General features: G+C 35.9%; 1 protein-coding gene across 3 annotated transcripts in view; it reads left to right on the top strand.

Annotated features, from left to right (window-relative positions):
• The window catches only part of STAG1 (STAG1 cohesin complex component), a 415,374-nt gene that overhangs the window by 187,300 nt on the left and 206,564 nt on the right, over window positions 1-21,510 (top strand). For all 3 annotated transcript variants that reach the window (XM_012451163.2, XM_064378722.1, XM_012451164.2), the window contains one exon: window positions 14,292-14,368. In XM_012451163.2, coding sequence (XP_012306586.1) covers window positions 14,292-14,368 — 77 coding nt within the window. The remainder of the gene's footprint in view (window positions 1-14,291; window positions 14,369-21,510) is intronic.

Below are 21,510 nucleotides of genomic sequence, written 5' to 3'. Positions count from 1 at the left end.
AAATGGAGTTTATTTTTTAGAGCAGTTTTAGGTTTGCAGAAAAGCATGTCTACGACTGATACTGTAATGTAAAATCTAATATGCAATCCTGGAATGACTTCAACTTGGTCATGATATATGTTTTAAATTATTGCTAGATTTGGTTTGTTAGTATCTGGCTTAGGGTTTGTTTTTATGTTTTTTATGTTTTTAGGGTTTTTAATATTGGTATCTATTAGTGAGATTGCCTGTCCTTTTCCTCTTTCATTGTTTATATTTCAAGTTTTGTTATGAATACTTCACTAATTTGACAAAATGAATTGTGAACATTACCTTCTTTTTCTGTTATTTGGAATTCATTCTTTATAGAATGTTTGGTAGAATTGAAGGCATCTGGACCAGAAGTGTTTTGCTGGATGATTTCAATCTACTGATTCATTTTTTTTAACCATTGAATTTCATACTTTATTTGTTTTTTGAAACAAAGTCTACCTCTTTTGCCTAGTCTGGAGTACAGTGGTGCAAACTCGGCTCATTGCAACCCCCCCACCCCGCCTTCTGGGTTCAAGCAATTCTCCTGACTCAGCCTTCTGAGATTACAGGCGTAAACCATCAGGCCGGGCTAATTTTTGAGTTTTTAGTAGTGATAGGGTTTCGCCATATTGACCAGGGTGGTCTCAAACTCCTGACCTCCAGTGATCTGCCTGCCTCAGCCTCCCAGAGTGCTGGGATTACAGGCTTGAACCACTGTGCCCAGTTGTGATTCACTTTTAAAAAACTGATTTAGCCCTCTTCAGGTATTTCATTATTATCGTCATTATTTAGAGACTCACTATATTTCCCAGGCTGGTCTCGAGCTCTGGGCCTGGAGAGATACTCCTTCCTCAGCCCACCAGGTAGCTAGGACAACAGGCATGCAAGACCATGCCCAGCTTCAGGTGATTTTATTATTATAAACCAGATTTTTTTTGTTGTAAACCAGATTTTTCTAGGAAACTCTCCGTTTTATCTAAATTTTTAAATTTATGAAGTTGTTCATAATATGCTATATACATGGAATACCATGCATATATGTACAGTTGTACATTACAGATGTCCTCTTAATTTAGTTTTAAATGTTTTCTAATTCCTACTTTTTCTTGACAACATGGATTTTTTTAGAAGCATGTTTTTTCTTCTTCTTCTTTTTTTTTTTTTAATGGTTTTTGTTTTATTTTAGGGGTTTTTTGCAACAGGGTCTCACCCAGGCTGGAGTGGAGTCACATGATCATAGCATACTGCAGCCCTACCCAGCCCTGCCTCCCAAGTAGCTGGGACCACAAATGTACTCCACCACACTAGGTAATTTTTCTTTTTTAGAGATGAGATTACTGTGTTGCCCAGGCTACTGTTGAACTCCTGGACTCAAGCAATCCTTCCATCTCTGTTTCACAAAGTGCTGGGATTACAGGCATGACCCATTGTGCCTGGCCAGAAGCATATTTCTTAATTTCCAAGCATGAGAGTTTTCTGGTTAACTTTTTGTATTGATTTCTTCTTTAGCTTCCTTGAATTTGAGGCCAAAGGAAATGGTCTGTGCATTGCAGTCCCCCTTTGTGTAGACTTGTCTAAAGGTTGTATGGGCAGGTCTTGCTAATGTTTCATGTGCCCTCAAAACTCTTATGTATTATACATTTTTTAAGTGTAGTATATCTATTGTTAGCTCAACAATTTTGTTAAAATATTTTATATCCTTCTAACTTACTGTGCTTGTTCTGATGGTTACTGAGAAAGGGATATGTTAAAATCCCACATCATGGTTATAGATTTATGTATTTTTCCTGGATTTCTTCTTAACTGCCTTTCCACTTCTTTACCCTCCCTCACATGTCTTGCTGTCCCTCTATGCACTCCCTGATATGTTATTAGATGTATACAAACATCAGTCTGTTTTTTTATACCTCAGTATTTTATATTTAGTGCAACTCTTTATATCTGACAATACTTTTTTTCTAAAAGTCTGTTTCATTTTAATATTAATGATACCACTTTTTGTGTATTTCTGGTGTTCTGGTTTTTACCTTTAATTGTTCCTGTATTCTTACCTTTTAGATATCTCTTGTAACAAATTATAGCTGGATTGTATTTTTTAAATTCAGTCTGAAAAATGTTTGTCTTTTAATTGCACCATTTAGTCCCTTGGGCATTTAATACACTCACTGTATTATCTAGTTTTATATTGAACAAATGCTTGTTCTTTGTCCCTCCTGTTCTATGTTTTCTTTTTCTCTTCTTTCTTGTTTTTAAATTACTTGAATACCAAATAATTCGTCTTTCTTTTCTCTATTTCTTTGAACATTTTTGTGTTCTTCTCATTCAGTGATTACGCAAGAAATTATAAAAGTCATTCTTACTAAAATCAAAAGATAATTACCATCTTTACTTTTACAGAAAATACAAGGTAGAACACTATAATTCCACTTATTTCCTTTTCTGTGTTTTAATTTTAGTTTTCCTATAGTCATTATTATTACTTTTAAAAATTAAAATTAGAATTTATTTACCATTGCCTGTATTAATGGCACTTCGTTCTTTATTGTTTCATTTATTTTTATTTTATTTCATTTAATTTTTGTCTTTATTTTTAAAAATATACTTTGGATATATAATTTAGTAATGGTGGTCGTTTTCATTCAGCACATTAAAGATACTCTATTCTGGCTTGTATTGCAGAGAATTTTGAGTGAAAAGAGGGAGAGAAAGATGAAGAAGGGAGGGGAAAAGCAGTTAATGAGAAATACATAAATGTGTAATCATGATGTGAGATTTTAACATACACTCCCTCAGTAACCATCAAAAGAAATGAATAAAAAAAGATAAAAAGTATTTTAGCAAAATTAATAATCATTGTTTGCTTTTCCAATTTATTTTTCCCAAAATTTAATTTTTGGTCTGTTTGTGGTTTTCTGAGTTTTATTATGTTATGCTGTAGATATGGAACATATTTTGGTGGGTGTCGGGGGTTGTTTTTCATCAGTTCTAAAATTCCTTTTTTTTTTTTTTTTTTTTTGAGACTCTCTGTCGTCCAGGCTAGAGTGCAGTTGTGCGATCTTGGCTCACTGCAATCTCTGCCTCTTGGGTTCAAGTGTTTCTTCTGCCTCAGTCTCCTGAGTAAGGTGGGACTACAAGTGCACGCCACAATGCTCAGCTAATTTTTTTGTAGAGACAGGGTTTCACCATGTTGGCCAGGATGGTCTCAAACTCCTGACCCGTGATTGGCTGCCAAAGTACTGGCATTACTGGCGTGAGCCACTGTGCCCAGCCCAGTTCTAAAATTTCTTAATTATTATCTTTTTAAATCTTATTTCTCCCCATTTTGTTTATCTTCTTCTTCAGGAACTTTGTGTAAATTTATTACACTCTCTTCTGTGTATTTTTTCATATTTTTGAATTTCTGTGCAGCTTTCTGAATAGTATCCCCCTATCTTAGAGTCCTTTTACTCTTTTCATCTATGCGAATCCCTTAAGCTGTCTTCTTTCAGTTACTGTATTGTTCATTTCTGTAAATTATAACTACTTGGTTCTTTATCAGAAAGAAAAAGTAATTCGATGAAATTGTTTCCCTGTGGATATTCAACCCTATTTGTTTCAGAGTCTCTCTCTGTCACCCAAGCTGGAGTGCAGTGGCGTGATCTTGGCTCACTGCAGCTTCCACCTCCCAAGTTCAAGTGATTCTCCTGCCTCAGCCTCCCAAGTAGCTGGGACTAGAGGCGTGCGCCACCATGCCTGGCTAATTTTTGTCTTTTTAGTAGAGACATGGTTTCGCCATCTTTGCCAGGATTGTCTCAATCTCCTGACCTCGGGATCCAACTGTCTTGGCCTCCAAAAGTGCTGGGATTACCATCGTGAGCCACCACACTCAGTGTATTTTTATTTTTTAACATGTTAAGTTTCTGTTGCAATGTATATCTGATAATTCTAATATTTTAAGTCTTTGTGAGCCTGTTTCTGTGGTCTTGTTTTTGCTTGTTCTTTTGCATGTTGCGTTTCTTCTTGGTGTGTTTTGTTGCTTTTTATTCCAAGCTCCTTATTTTCTCTCAAATTTATTTGAAGCCAAGGATTAAGTTACATTTTTCTAAGTGGATTTATCATTTGATTTACAGGTGTCCACAGGCACTACCAATCTGGGACCATTTGTAATGGAATAGAGAGTTCAAGATTTTCTTTCAGCTATTTGTGAGAATACCAGTTTTTGATTATAAATTCTTAGATACTCTATGCAGTACCAAAAAACTTTATTTTTCCCAGAATATGAGGTGGTAGATTGACCCCTAGTTTAGCCTTAACCTGAAGATGTATGAAAGTTGTTTCTTCTAGACCCTCTACCTCAGATCTCCCAAATGAAGCAAGCAGGCTTAGCAAGGGTCATTATAGTTTAATTTCTGCTTTTATTTATTTTCCTCCTAATACCTTACTACTTCATATGGCTTCAGATGTTTTCAAAATGCTGTTTACATTTTATTTAGCATTTCAGGGAAAGGATTTGTATAAATAATCTGGTTTACAATAAGACCCAATTTGTATATATAAATTTAAAGTGATTTCTCCCTCGGACGATGATACGTATATGTGTGTGTAAATGTAACTTGTAACAATGAAATTTGTCAAAAAAAATTTTTTGTGAAAATGAATAATTTTGAAACAGTGATGCTTTTGGCATAATTGGCATATTTACTTTTTATATTGTTGTAATGTAATTTCTACTTTCATAGGCTTTGATTTTCTTGGGCCTACTTGAAGGTTTCAATTCCTTATTATTGTCATGGTTTTGAAAAAAACTTTCAAATGTTGGGTGACATGTGCAGGTATTGTTATAGGTAGAGTATATGAAAAACCAGAGATAATCCTGATGGGTTTATACTTACAGAAAACCTGTTGGGTATGCAGAGAACAGGTTAAAAATTATGAAATTAGAGATTGGAATATGAAATATTTTGCCTTACATTTATCAATTGCAGTGTTTCTCGATTTCTTTCTCTCATGTCTCTCTCTCTCTCAAATAGGCCAGGCACAGTGGCTGATTTCTATAATCCCTACACTTTGGGAGGCCAAGGCAGCAGGATCGGTTGAGCCCAGGAGTTTGAGACCAGCCTGGGCAATATGATTAGACCCTGTCTTTACAAAAAAATACAAAAATTAGCTATGTGTGTGCCTGTAGTCCCAGCTGCTCGAGAGACTGAGGTGAGAGGAGGCCAAGAGGTGAAGTCTGCAGTGAGCCATGATTTTGCCATTATACTTCAGCCTGGGCAACAGAATGAGATCCTATCTCATAAAAAAAAGTGCTGCGAGTAGACACATGAACTATTCAGAAACTCAAAACAGAGAGAGTGCACTGGCTCACACCTGTAATTCTAGCACTGTGAAAGCCTGAGGTGGGGGATCCCTTGAGCTGAGGAGTTCAAGACTAGCCTGGGCAACATAGAGAAATCCTATCTCTCCCCAACTCCCCCCAGTAAAAAAGATTAGCTGGTGTGATCATGTGCACCGTTAGTCCTAGTTACAGAGGTAGAGATTGGAGTATTGCTTGATCCTGGGAGGTAAAGGCTCCAGTGAGCCAGGGTTGTGCCACTGCACTCCAGCCTTGGAAACAGAGCGCACGCGCTTGCGTTCTCTCTCGCACACGCGTGCTCTCTCTCGCTCGCTCGCTCTCTCTCTCTCTCTCTCAAAATAAGGGGGAGTTTAAAAACATTTGTTTAGATACCTGAATCATCTTAAAGGAAATGAAACGTAACTTCTTACTCATTAAGTTCATAGTGACTTCAGAGGAGTACAATGTGGAAAGAGGTAGATAAGTGTAATTTACAAAGGAAAAAACTGATTAACACTGTCCCATCTAGGTCATCATGATTAATAGTCAGTAGTTTTTAGTCATGTTGATAGTACTTTGATTTTGTTTATGATGAGGATGGCAATTTCTCTTTTGACCTTCCTTCCAAAAATCTATAAATCCTATCTAACCATGAGAAAAGCATCAGATAAATTGAAAGACATCCTATAAAATACCTGACCACTGCTTCTTAAAATCTTTGTGGTCGTCAAAAACAAAGTTTGAAAATGAGAAATGGAAGTAGAAACTTTAAAGATGATGGCACAGAGATAACAAACATTGTAAGAGACTACAAGGAACAACTTTACATCAATAAATTGGATAATCTAGGATAAATGACTAAATTTCTAGGAACATACAACCTAAAAAGACTGAGTCATAGAGAAAAAGGAAAGCTGAACAGACCTATAACCAGTGGACAGATTGAGAGAACAAAGAAAAGCCCCAGGAACACTTGGCTTCACTGGTGAGTTTTGCCAAATGTTTAAGGAAGAATTAATGCCAGTTCTTCTCAGTCTCTTCCAAAGAATTAATGAGAATGGAACACTTATAAACTTATTTTTTGTTTGTAATATTACTCTTATGCCAAAGCCAGGCAAGTATATCACCAAAAAAATCCCATAAAAACTAGAAGGTCAATATAGATCTCTGATGAGTATATATGCAAAAAATCCTAAACAAAAGACTAGCAAACCAAATTTAACAGCATATTAAAACATTCATCAAGTGGGAATCAATTAATATGGTATGCTACATTAACAGATTGAAGGATAAAAATCACTTGGTTATCTCAGTAGATACCAGAGAAAGAGTTTTATAAAATCTAGCACTCTTTTCATGTTAAAAGAAAAAAACTAACCAAACTAAGAATAGAGGAAAATAGAACACAATAATGGCTATATATACAAAGCTTATTGCTAGCATCATATTCTGTGGTGAAAAACTAAAAGCTTTTTCTGTAAGATCAGGAACAAGGTGAGGATGCCCACTCTCACCACTTCTATTCTTTGTAGTACCAGATGTTTTGGTCAGAGCTGGTAGGCAAGCAAAAAAACAGAAGAAGTAAATTGTTTCTGTTTACGAATGACATGATCTTATATGCAGAAAACCAAGCCGGTGTGGTGGTTCACGCCTGTGATCTCAAAACTTTGGGAAGCCGAGGCAGGCAGATCACCTGAGGTCAGGAGTTTGAGATCAGCCTGGCCAATGTGGTGAAACCCCATCTCTACTAAAAGTACACACAAAAAAATTAGTTGGGCATGGTGGCACATGCCTGTAGTCCCAGCTACTTGGGAGGCTGAGGCAGGAGAATCGCTTGAACCCAGGAGGCGGAGGTTTCAGTGAGCCAAGATCGTGCCATTGCGCTCCAGCCTGGGCAACAAGTGTGAAACTTCATCTCTAAAAAGAAAAAGAAAATGATAAAGATTCCATAAAAATTTTAGAATTCATGAATGAATTCAGCAAAGTAACAGGATGCATCAACATATAAAAATTAGTTACATATACATTAACAATGAACTTTCTGAAAGAAAATTAGGAAAACATTCCCATTTACAATAGCATAAGAAAGTATAAAATACTTGGGAATAAATTTAACTAAAGAGATATTTTAGTCCGTTCTCACCCTGCTATAAAGAGATATCTGAGGCCGGGTGTGGTGGCTCATGCTTAGGAGACTTAGGCGGGTGGATCATGAGGTCAGGAGTTTGAGACCATCCTCACCAACATGGTAAAACCCCTTCTCTACTAAAAAATACAAAAATTAGCCGGGTGTGGTGGCATGCGCCTGTAATCCCAGGTACTCCAGGAAGCTGAGGCAGGAGAATCATTTGAACCCGGGAGGCGGAGGTTGCAGTGAGTCGAGATCATACCACTGCACTCTAGACTGGGCACAGAGTGAGACTCTATCTCACAAAAAAAAGAAAGAAATATCTGAGACTGAGTAATTTATAAAGTAAAGAGATTTAATTGGTTTACGATTTTGCAGGCTTTAGGGAAAGCATGGCTAGGTAGGTCTCAGAAAACATACAGTCATGACAGAATAAGAAGGGAAAGCAAGCATGTATTCCCATGGCCAGAGCAGGAGGAAGAGAGGGAGGAGATGCACTATACACTTTGAAACTACCAGATCTCATGATAACTCACTCACTGTCATGAAAACAGCACCAAAAGGGAAATCCACCCCCATGATCCAATCACTTCCCACCAAGCCCCACCTCCAGCATTGGGGATTACAATTTGACGTGAGATTTGAGTAGAGATACAGACCCAAACCACGTTAGGAGGTAAAAGACTTATACACTCAAAACAACAAACATTGATGAAAGAAATTAAAGGAGTCACAAATGGACAGACATCTTGCGTTCATGGATTGGAAGATTTAATATTGTTAAAATGTTCATAGTACCTAAAGTGATCTTACTGATTCAGTGAAATTTCTGTGAAAATTCCAATGGCATTTTTTGCAGAAATAGGAAACTTCTGAAATTCATGTGGAATCACAGAGAACCCTTTATAGCCAAAACAATCTGAAGAAGAAACAAAGCTAGAAGTACCATACTTCCAGACTTCAAAATACGATACAGAATTACAGTAGTTAAAACATTGGATGGTTGCAGTGCCTCATGCTTGTAGTCTCAGCACTTGGGGATGCTGAGGTACATGGATCACTTGAGCCCATGAGTTTGAGATCAGCCTGGGCAACACGGCAAAATCCTATCTGTACTAAAAATACAAAAAATTATCCACCATGGTGGGGCATGCTTGTAGTCCCAGCTACTTGGGAGGTGAGGTGGTAGAACCACCTGAGCTGGGGAGGTCAAGGCTGCAGTGAGTCATGATCACACTACTGCATTGCAACCTGGGTGTCAGAGTGAGACCCTGTCTCAAAAAACAAAAACAAAACAGTTTGGCACTATTATGAAGGTAGACATAGCAACTAATGTAACAGAATAGAGAGCCTAGAAATAATTCACGTATATGAATTATTGACAAGAGTGTCAAGAATATACAGTAGTGAAAGGATAGTCTTCAACAAATGGTGTTTGGGAAAACTGAATATCCACATGTAATGGAATGAAATTTGTTTCGACCCTTATCTTACACCTTAACACAAAAATTAACTAAAAATGGATTAAATAATTAAACGTAAGACCTGAAACTTACAAACTCTTGGAAGAAAACACAGGGAAGAGAGAGTTTCATGACATTGGTCTTGGCAATGAATTCATGGGAATAACACTAAGAAGTGTCTGTGGATGGATGAATGGATAAATGAAATGTAGTATATACATACAATAGAATGTTATTGAGCCTTAAAAAGAAAGAAAATTCTGTAATGTGTGACAAAATGTATGAAGTTGGAGGGCATTATGCTAAATGAAATGAGCCAGCCACAGAAAGACACAGAAATCAATCAAATAACTGCTTGATTGCACTTACATGTGGTATGTAACTCATGGAAACAGAGAGCAGAAGTGTGATTGCTAGAAGTAGACGGAAGCGGGAAATTGTTAATAATGTGTATCAAGTTTCAGTAATGCAAAATGAATTCATTCTAGAGATAAACAGTCTGAGAAAGTGTCACAGTATAGAGGAGTCTAAGAAGACATGACACAACTATCACCTTTGGTGGTATTCTGAATGGGATTCTGGAACAGAAAAATGATTATAGGTAAACACCATGGAATCCTGAATTTTTAAGTATGGGCTTTAGTTTTTAATGTTACCAATATTAGCTCATTAGTTGAGATAGGTGTACTATACTAATGTTAGGTATTGACAATAAAAGATATTGGATGTGATGTGTACGGGATCTCTATACTATTTTTGTAACTTTTCTGTTAGTCTAAAACTATTCTAAAATAGAAAGCATATATTTTTTAAATGCTGCAGGAATTCAGTTAAGAAAAATTTCTTGAGACTAAGCCCAACCAGTTCTTTTCCTCATTAACCACATATATAAAAGTTTGGTAAAATGAAAAATAGATATTCTAGGCAAAAGATGAGAAAGTCTTAGTGGCACCTGAAACAGGTTGTGAGAGACTTCACCAAAGTGTACTTGAGATTATTTGGGACCCCTAGTGACATCGCTTTGAAGCACTGTTTGAAGAAACAACTTGGTCATTTATATGCAGTCTGAGAAGAAACTGCCAAAGAATGTTATATCGTCTCAAATATTTAAATCTTATGTTATTGGAGTCAATTATACAATGTCATCTACAAACAAGATACTTGATAAAACTTTTTACTCTGTAATTTGTGGATTTGTATACTACTGTGGGCAGCTTTTCTGTGCTTTTCCCGCTGAACTTAGAAATGAAACCTGTCTCTCCCTGTATTGTATCATTTCACTCATGGCCTCATTAAGTAGAAAGGAGAAGAGTTCAGCCTTTTCTACTCTCTGTCTTCTACTCCTTACTTTTCCATACCATGCTATGAAAGCTAACAGTCTTCTCTAGAATTATTTGTTATTGTCATCATTATATTTCTCCCTTTAGTTCCCTATGACTAAACTTTTCTGGCTGACATTTTTTCTGTAATGCGTAATTTTTGCCTGAGTCCTCAATTTTCTTTAATAATTTCCTGGACATCTCGGGCCTTTCTCTACAAAAATACATAGACGTGAATTTTCATTATATCTTAAAATGATCCATAGGTACTTTGGAATCCATGTGCCACAGGTTAAGAAATTAATAATAGAAATAGAGCTGAGGTGGCAGACAGACATTATTTTTCTTACAGCCATTTTTTGTAAGTCTTACGTGAACAACATTAGCACTGAAGATAAGGTGATTTTAATAGTAGTTGTAGATATGGTGAAAATACTTCGGACATCTTTGAACAGTTCTATAGCTCTAAGATAGTTCTTGCTTTTGGCCGTGGGCTATACTACCATGGCTCAAACAAGCTCTACAATTTGATATTCTAGTATTTGGTAAAGTTGTTTGTTCTCGATGTAGATGGAATGCATGCTATGCAGTCTTGAATGATTAACCGGTACTCACATGTTATGTGCGAGTACTTGATTTTTTAAAGCATTTACTTTAATATTTTACTTATGTTTTGTATTGAGAGAGGAAAAAATACATTAGTGTTTTTTTTTTTTTGCCCCACAAGGACTGTTATAAAGTGAAGACTGCCATCTAGAGACAGATTCATTATTGGAGATGTAATCATAGCAATTTCTATTTTCAAGGCATTCTAAAAAATTTTTAACTATCAAAAATTCGTGTTTATTTATAAAAACTTGTGAGGCTTTTTTTTTTTTTTCATTTTTGTATGTACTGCCTAGACAGATCCCATGCATCCCAAGATATTTATGATTAAACTTGAACGGTATCAAAGTGTCTCTTTCTTTACCTTTACCTCAAACTGACCTCCTCAAATCTTGAAAAAGACTCTTAAATGTAGTTACTGCATTACGAAGTAACTGTTAAGATCTACATTTCTGGTATGCAGTTGTTTATTCAGTGAATCCTTCTCAGTTTTAGTAGACTCAGCATTTCTTCTCCTTGCCTGACTCAGATTTTTTCTACCAGTCCATCCATATTTATGTCTAGTCTTGATTTATAGTTTGATCTTTGTCAGGCCTAGGTTATGTAAAAATGAAACAAAAAATGACCAGGCGCGGTGGCTCACAGTTGTAATCCCAGTACTTTGGGAGGCCAAGGTGGGCGGATCAGCTGAGGTCAGGAGTTCGAGACCAGCCTGACCAATGTGGTGTAAACCCGTCTCTACTGAAAATACAAAAATTAGCCGGGCATGGTTGCGCACACCTGTAATCCCAGCTACTCAGGAGGCTGAGGCAGGAGAATTGTTTGAACCCAGGAGACAGAGGTTGCAGTGAGCTGAGATTGCGCCATTGCACTTCAGCTTGGGCAATGGCAAGACTGTCTCAAAAAATAAGAAAAAAAATTGTCCTGTCATATTATTGGATTATCTCTAGTACATAACTAGATTATATTTTATTTATTAAGACTCTGTAATCCACTCTTTAAAAGAAAAGCTTTAAAATGATTTATACATGGAGCAGTTACTTAGAAAGCAGATATCTACTAATGGAAGGCTCTTTTGCTAAGTGTGTTAGACAGTGTTAGTGTATTTCAACCACACTTAGACTTCAGTAATTTTGGATAAGCAATAATGATATGACATAAAAGCTATAACCTTTTCTGGGGGTGGATACAGTCTTGCTCTATCATCCAGGCTGGAGTGTAGTGGCACAATCTCAGCTCACTGCAACCTTGGCCTCACAGGTTCAAGAGATTCTTTTGCCTTAGCTTCCTGAGTAGATGGGATTACAGGCATGAGACACCCACACCCGGCTATTTTTTTTGTATTTTTAGTAGAGACGGTGTCTTGCTGTTGTTGCCCAGGCTTGTCTCGAATTCCTGATCTCAAGCATTCTGCCCACCTTTACCTCCCAAAGTGTTGGGATTAGAGGTGTGAGCCAGCACTCATGGCCAAAAGCTATTATTAATACAAACTTAAAAGAGCCTTTTGTTGTATTTGGATAAACTGTTTTGCTGCTGAGTAAGGTTCTGTCTACTTTCAATCTTCTACATACTTGTGTACCTAGTTGGAAGGATGCATAGAAGGCTTGGAATTTCTGCCTGGCTGACATCATAGAACAGAGAAGGGGGAGAATTGAAAATGACTGAGGAGGACAGAGTTGAGACTTTTCTCTAAGCTGTGTGGTTCATATATATGAGGGTAAGAAAGTTTGGTAGGTCCTTCTTTACTTTTCTGACAGTTTATCTCTTCATTCTCTTAACTTATCCCTATGATAGATACTAGGCATTTTCAACAAGGGCGTTCAGTGCTGTTGGACATGATCATGTCTACTCTGGAGGTAGAGGCTATAGGTCTGGGTGATGGGAAAACAACTAGAATGACTTTCTCTGGTTCTGTTTCTTGTCTCTTCAAACAGTATTTGAATCTGTATATATGTAGGAATCTGACTTCCCTTAGAGCTCAAATTAGGAACTGGAGCTTTTAGCTTGCTTCCAAAATGGGCAAAATAATGTATCAAAAAAAATGAATGCCCAAAGGAGGAGAGCCTAATACTGAGTATCTTGTATGCTACAGGTGCAATGCCAGATAGTTTACATTTGTTATCTCATTTAATTATCTTATATTTATTTAGTTGTTTGAATGCTTCCCATGTGTTAAGTAACGTTCCAGGCAATAGCAGTTAGAAATTGAAGAAAAGCTCTCTGCTCTGCAGTGGTATAAAATATTTTAGTGTATGTCAATTATATTTCAATATTCATTCTTTTTTGTGTTTGAATATATCCTATAAATCTTTCCATATCAGTCATAGTTAGCCTTATTTTTTGATAGCTCCATCTATATTTTTGATAGATTCCATTGACTTTGAGAGTCAATAAAAAGTAGTGGTTAATCATGGTAGCCAGGCTGCCTGCATGTAAACCATGGTTCTGATACTGAGAAACTCCTTTTGCAAGTTGCTAAACCTCTCAATGCTTCTTGTCTCATAGAAATAATAGTGTATTCTAGGCCGGGCTCAGTGGCTCACGCTTGTATTCCTAGCACTTTGGAAGGCTGAGGCAGGTGGATCACGAGGTCAGGAGTTAAAGACCAGCCTGGCCAAGATGGTTAAACCCCATCTCTACTAAAAATACAAAAATTAGCCAGCCGTGATGGCAGGCACCTGTAGGCTCAGCTACTCAGGAGGCTGAGTCAGGGGAATCACTTGAACCTGGGAGGCAGAGGTTGCAGTGAGCTGAGATTGCACCACTGCACTCCAGCCTGGGCAACAGAGCGAGACTCCATCTTAAAAAAGAAAGAAAGAAAGAATAGTACGTTCTTCATTGGATTGTTGTAAAGATTAAATGTATAGATATCAAGTGCCTGGAAGAGAGTAAGCATCCAAATGTTAGCTGCTGCCACCATTGTCATTAATAGCAGCCTTTTATTTATTTCATCAGATGTTTATGAGCATATAGCCTTTCTTTCCTTTTTTTTTTTTTAATTGAAAACAATGCTACAGGGATAACCTTTTACATTCATTACTTTGCCCATGTGTTAGTCTGTGGATATTTTGCTACAAGTACAATCTGTGGGTCAGAGTGTGTAAACTTGTAGTTTTGACAGACGTACCAAATTTTATACCATACACGTTGTATCAAGTTATACTTTAACCAGCAATTTAACACAAATTATCAGAGAACTTTATGGTAGCTTCCTGATGTTATGTCTAATTATGGAATTATTTATAGTTAAAAGTGGCAATTTCAAAATTTATTTTTTTTCCTTCTTAGGAATACTGTCCTGTCAGAAGGGCCTGATCAAACCTTTTATGTTTTAATATAAAGTATATGTTGGAAGGTTATTCTTTTGAGATTCTCACAGATAACTTGTTAATGCTTGAGAGAGTGGAAGTTGATCTCAAAGATTAATGGTAAAATCTGTTGTTCCACAGGTACTGTGAGAATAGAGATGTTTCGAAATATGCAGAATGCAGAAATCATCAGAAAAATGACGGAAGAATTTGATGAGGTATAGCATTCCAGTATTTATACAAATTGCCTAGTTATACTTTCAAATGATGAATATGTTGATTATCTCAGGTTTTGTTTGGATTTGATGTTTAGTGTAACTGAAGATCTATTTTTTAATTATATATAATAATCTATGGTATTAATTCCAAAATTAATGATCTTTGGAGATTTGATTATGTTGTGTGGAGTATTGAATAATTATTGGTAGGATAAGAAAACTAGTGGTGTGAGGTAGAAGTAGATTCTTGACATTTATTTTGAAGACCATATCAAATTTCTAAATTTTTAAATGCATCTCCTACAGTTTTCTGTTTGTACAGTGCTGGTTGCATTAAATACTTTTAAGGGAAGAGAGTTTGGAGGTCACTGATTTTTTTTTTCTTTTTTCTATCATAACAAGCAAAGGGTCAGTCTTAGGAGGTCAGTGAATTCTAAGCAGAACCACATGTTATACCTGTCTTGAGATTATGAAATCCTAATTAAGAAAAACCCTGCTTACCTTCATTTAACCCAGAATTTCCCAAAATTATTTTACATGGAATTTCTCCCAACCCCCTGAAGTATGTACAGGGGTGGGTGTAGGGGTGTGTGTGTGTGTATATATATATAAATGTTAAGCTTCTCTTTCGGACACTCTGCTTGAAAGTATTCTTATATTCATTTAGAGTACATGTTTTCTTGGCTTGGCTTCACAAATTAATGACCTTTCCCATTTTCACAAAAATACTCTCTTGAGCAGTTTTACACTGATTGTAAATGCTGAAACATTTCCACAGTTTTATTTCTGTATTGTATTTATAGTGAAATGAATTTATATTATATATTAGGCTACCAGTAATTCCCGTTTTTAACATTCTACCTTTTGATTTGAATAACATTTCTAGTTTTGGTACATGTTTCTTTTTCTTAACTTTCAGCACTATTTTCTAGGTCGACTCTTCGACAGGGAGTGGGCTCAGGCTTTTATTATTATTAATTTTAACTTGAAAAAAGTAATATAAACATACATGTTAAGACAAATGGTGTGTGACCTGTGTATTAGGATTTTTGGAAGTTCAGCAGGTGATTTTAATGTATACCAAAGCTGATTTAAAGAAAATTTAAAAAAAGAGAAAGCCAAGAATTAACTTAGTAAAACTCTTCATGTATGAAAATAGAATGAGATAAAAGCAGAAATAAAGATGCTTTGAGAATGCACATATAACAAGAAAGCATAGCTTTTGTTTTAGGATTATTAAATAACTAGAAGTTGAGAAATTCAGGAAAATAAAAATATACTTTTTGTTTCTTTGTTTGTTTGTTTCACTTTGTTGCCCATACTGGAGCGCAGTGGCATGTTCTCAGCTCACTCCAACCTCCACCTCTCCAGTTCAAGCGATTTTCGTCCCTTAGCCTCCTGAGTAGCTGGAATTACAGGAGCGTACCACCATGCCCAGCTAATTTTGTTTTGTGTTACTAGTAGAGACAGGGTTTCTCCATGTTGTCCAGGCTGATCTTGAACTACTGACCTCAGGTGATCCTACTGCCATGGCCTCTCAAAGTGCTGAGATTACAGACATGAGCCGTTGTGCCTGGCCAAATATATACTTAAAAAAAAAAAAATTCCTGTAAATATTGTTAACTACTTATGGCATATTGAAGGAATTGTAAATATTAACACAACTAAGAATGAGTTACATAGCAAGTGAAATTACTGAAAAGGAATTTATTTCATATACCTAACTATATTTTCTCGCAGTATTTGAGATGATCGACTTAATCAAAGAAGACTATTTTTTAAAATCACCATCCAAATTTTTTTGTTTGAAAGTAAAGTAACACAGTTTGATTATGGTATGAAGGTATTTATTTAAAGCAAAAATACTTACTAGATATCTGAGGCTATCCATTTTATTTTCTGTCACTTGAGGAAGATATTACTCCTTTTGCCATTGTGTATACACCTGAGAAACTGGGTTTAAATGCTTGTATATTATGAAATATACCTTATTTAAACAAGTTTATCAAGTTTTTTTCTTCAAAAGACTGTATATGTCATTTGGTCTGGTAATTCAGGAGGTTAGTTTTGTTAAATTGTATTTTGTAATTTTCTAAAAGATCTGATGACAGGAACCATTGGATCCCAAGTATCCAGAAGAGTGTCTAGTTCTTAAGGAATAATCATTAAAATTTTGTTGAAATTAATATATTGTATTACAGCAAAGTAAGGTAAAGGTGAGATGAGTTAGTTTGAAGCTGTTAAGATTTGCAGTAAAGTGATCTAGAAGTAAGTTATTTGCCTGAGAACTATACTTTGGCTCCTATTCTTTATTATAAAGAGATTATTATAATGTTAATAACCGTATAAAAATACCTGTAAACCTGTCCACAGCTAGCAGTGCTTCATGATTGTAATGTCAACCTAATTTAAAAATGAATTAATTCCCAGAACAGGGTATGGGCTGCTCAGTCAACTTGGCTCTTGATAGATCTATCTGTAGAAAGGCAAATTTATATTTCTTGCTCACATTTTTGGAATTGCACCTTCATATGTAAAGTCTTAGGTATGTTTTGCAAAGGTCAGATTGCATAGTTCTCTTATGTTTTAAGTGTGGCTTTTATGTTCGGAAATTTTTATAACAAATCACATGTAATGTACTCATTTAGTACCTTTAATTCTTGCTTGTTATTTTGCATTACGTTGATAAATTGTGTGTGATTTTTGTGTATTGTGCCCTTCTCCAGTGATAACAGCTTATCTTCCAGCTTTTTTCTCTTTTCCTGTCTGCTTATATTTACTTCTCTGAATTTATCCATTTCAGCATTTACTTAATCAAATGATTAACATTATTTAATAAGTATAAAAATGGTTAAATAGTATACAAACTGAAAAAAGGAAATATTACAGATATGGTAGGGGAAAGCTCAAATTATCTGTAGTCCCAAATTAAAGTCTGTAAATTGTTTCAACTGTATATCCCATCACTAAAACATTTTTTATAATCCTAATAGTGAAAACCCATGATAAGCCTCTTCTCTCTTCACCATTCTCCTTTTCAAAGGGCTAGAGTTTTTAACTTACGAGAGGAGTGCTTAAGAAGTAACTGTGTGGTGGTCAGGATGGTGGCTCATACCTGTAATCTCTGTACTTTGAGAGGCTCACGCAGGTGGGTCACCTGAGGTCAGGAGTTGGAGACCAGACAGGCCAACATGGTGAAACCTTGTCTCTACCAAAAACACAAAAATTCGCCAGGAGTGGTGGCACATGCCTGTAATTCCAGTTACTGGCCAGGCTGAGGCACAAGAATCACTTGAACCCAGGAGGCGGAGGTTGCAGTGAGCTGAGATAGCACCACTGTATTCCACCCTGGACGATAAGAGTTATATTGTATCTCAAAACAAAAGAAAACAAAACAAAAAAGAGTAACTGTGGTGATTATTTAAGACATTCTTAGTTCTGAGCTACTTATGTTTTCTAAATATCTTATAAATAAAAATAAATACATGAAAAGATTTCTTCCTTCCACCTTTGGTAATCAGAAGACTGAGTGTATACCCTTGTTTGTTTATTATATTAAAGTGTACTTTGCAGCATATGTATATTTATTGATAGAATTAAATGGATATAATATTGCACTACCATTATTCATATAAAAGTAATCTGTAATGGACAGATGAAAACACACAATATTTGAAACTATTCTAATTAAAATACTGTGATGACACAGTGGTTTCAAATATCACAGGCTATTATCTCAAGAGTCAGTATTTACTTAGACATGGTTCTAATGTTGGTAATGGGTCTATATCCTTATTTTTAACAGTCTTAATGATTTAAAGTTTTCAAGGTAATTTTCTTATCAGATATCATTAGATTTTCATGCTTTACTTTTATAGTGGACTAAGATTAACTTGTTCAAGAAGTGACAGTTCCACCACATTTTTTATTTACTTGTGATTACATATTCAGGTTTTTGTTTCTGTTTCAGTTGTCTTTAAAAAAAAGAATCTGTGCTTGGTGACTTTCCGTTTTGCCAGGAGTTAAAAACAGATACTATTGGCGGGCATGGTGGCTCATGCCTATAATCCCAGCGCTTTGGGAGGCCGAGGTGGGTGGATCGTTTGAGGTGAGGAGATTGACACCACCCTGGCCAACATGGTAAAACTGTGTCTTCACTAAAAATACAAAAATTAGCCAAGAGTGGTGGTACGCGCCTGTAGTCCCAGGTACTCAGGAGGCTGAGGCAGGAGAATTGCTTGAACCCAGGAGGCGGAGGTTGCAGTGAGTCTAGATCGTACCACCGCACTCCAGCCTGGGTGATGGAGTGAGACTTCATCTTAACAGAAAAGATAATATTAAGCTTAAAGTAATTGAATTGGTCATATATAGCTTAAAATAAGAAACAAATGAGTGCCATTTCTGCTGTCAACTCCTGTGAGCATTGAACTCTTTTTGCTACTCTCAAATTTGTTTTGTGACACGAAGCAATCTGAAATATGGACCCTCAATCTGAAAAGTAAGGGCATACCAGACTTATTCTGTATATTAAATATTAGCAACAATTTCTTTCTTTTTTTGATGAAATAGAAATAAAAATTCTAATATTTTATTGCAATACACTACTCCATTTGTGTTGCATACTTCATTGTAGAAACTGCGTTAAGATGAGAAAGGTAAACAGAATGGTTTTTTCCTTTTTTTTTTTTTGCATTGCCTCCCCACCCCTCAACAGAATGTTGACGAAAGAAAACAGAATTAAAAATGACAAGTGCCAAAAGACAAATGCATAATTAAAAAGTCATGATGACTCCAGAAATGTTAATGAATTTGTAATATGCAAAAGTGTAATAAAGGAAATACATAATAACTGAACCCTGCAGTTCAAACTGTTGGGGACCAAAGCAAACATGTTGAATAATAATAATAGCAAATAATTATGCTTAATGGATGCAAGGACTGTTAAGTGCTTTACATATACTTAATCCTCACAACATTTTTGCGAGGTAAGTAGTTTGTAGTGTTGTTATGCCCATATGACACATGAGAAAATTGAGGCATGAAAGGGTTAAGAAACTTGCTGGAGGTCACACAGCTACTGAATGGGAAGCCAGGAGTTGAACCCAAACAATCTAGCTCCTAAGTTCATACTTTTTTTTTCTTTTTTGAGAGGGAGTCTTGCTGTGTGACCCAGGCTGGAGTTCATTGGTGTAATCTTTGCTCACTGCAAATTCTGCCTCCCGAGTTCAGGTGATTCTCATGCCTCAGCCTCCTGAGTAGCTGGGACTACAGGCACATGTGACCACGCGTGGCTAATTTTTGTATCTTTAGTAGAGATGAGATTTCACCATGTTGGCCAGGCTGATCTCGAACTCTTGACCTCAGGTGATCCACCCGCCTCGGCTTCCGAAAGTGCTGGGATTATAGGTATGAGTCACTGTGCCTGGCCCTACCTCCATACTTTTAACTACTACCCTATTCTGTGTTTTATATAATTAAAAGTTTATGATACTAAAATGGCTGGGAAAAGATTACTCAATAACAGTTATGCTCTTTCAATTTGGACAACTATGGTTATATAATTTGTTTCTGGCTATTTTTATTATCAATTTCTTACTGATGATCCAGTAAGTTATAGAATTATACTAGCAATTTTTGTGCTCGCTTCGGCAGCACATGTGCTAAAATTGGAACAATACAGATAATTATACTAGCATTTTTTAATAGGCCAGTTATACTTTCTTAATCTACAACAATCATTTTAGATTGAGTCAAACCTCTCCGTTACATTATCTGAGACATCACTCTCATTATGAGAGATGCTTAAATGAGATACCCATGAAGCCAAAGTGTCAATAACATACATAACATATCAATAACAAAGTATCAACAATAACATTTATGTCAGTGTCTACTAGGTTAAATTTCCATCTGGTTTAGTCATGATAAACTATGTATTGAGGATATACTTACATACTGGTAATTTGATAATTTTTATGTTAGTTTTAAAACATGTACAGAATTGGATTTTACAGTGATACAAATAAATCACATTTATATTTGTTAATTATTATGACCTATTATATTTTTTACTTAAAGCCAGATAATAAGAATTCAGTTTTTTATTTATTATAGGTGTGCCTTTTTGCTTTTATAGATACATAGTAGTTTACATGTTTTTCAGGCACGTGAATATTTTTACATGCATAGAATATGTAATAATCAATTCAGGGTATTTTTGGTATCTCTTACCTTGAGTATTTATCATTTGTATGTTTTGGTATATTTCAAGTTCTCTCTTAGCTTGTTGTTTTTTGTTTGTTTGTTTGTTTGTTTTTTGAGGCAGAGTCTCTGTTGCTTAGGCTGGAGTGCAATCACGTGATCTCAGCTCACTGTAACCTCTACCTCTCAGGTTCAAGTGATTCTCTTGCTTTAGCCACCCAAGCAGTTGGGATTACAGGCTTGTGTCACCATGTCTGGTTAATTTTTGTATTTTTAGTAGAGACAAGGTTTTGCCACGTTGGCCAGGCTGGTCTTGACTCCTGTCCTCAAGTGATCCACCTGCCTTGGCCTTCCAGAGTGCTGGGATCACAAGCATGAGCTACCATGCCCGGCTCTCTCCTAGCTATTTTGAAATATACTATATATTGATGCTAACTATAGTCACCCAACCCTGCTATCAAACATTTGAACCTGTTTCTTCTATCTAACTATTAGTCGTTTATAATTACCTCTCTGTTTCTTCCTCACACGCCTCCCTCCCTCTGATATCTGTCATTCTATTCTCTATCTCTGTGATATCAAGTTTTTTAGCTCACACATATGAGTGAGAAATTGTGGTATTTGTTTTTCTGTGCCTGAGTTATTTCACTTAATATAATGATCTCCAGTTCTGTTCATGCTGTTGCAAATGACTTTATTTTATTCTTTTTTTTTTTTACAGCCAAATTCCTGTTGTATATATATGCCACATTTTCTTTATCCATTCATCCATTGATGGGCACTTAGATTGATTCCGTATCTTTGATACTGTGAATAGTGCTGTGATAAACATGCAAGTGTGGGTATCCTTTTGATATACTGATTTCTTTTCCTTTGGATAAATATGTAGTAGTGGGATTGTTGGATCATATGGAAGTTTTATTTTTAGTTTTTTGAGAAAT

The sequence above is a fragment of the Aotus nancymaae genome, unplaced genomic scaffold, assembly GCF_030222135.1.
Source record: "Aotus nancymaae isolate 86718 unplaced genomic scaffold, 86718_ANA_hifiasm-v0.15.2.pri h1tg000019l, whole genome shotgun sequence".
NCBI lineage: Eukaryota > Metazoa > Chordata > Mammalia > Primates > Aotidae > Aotus > Aotus nancymaae.
Note: the sequence above shows the minus strand (reverse complement) of the source record. Positions and strands in the feature narration are given on the sequence as shown.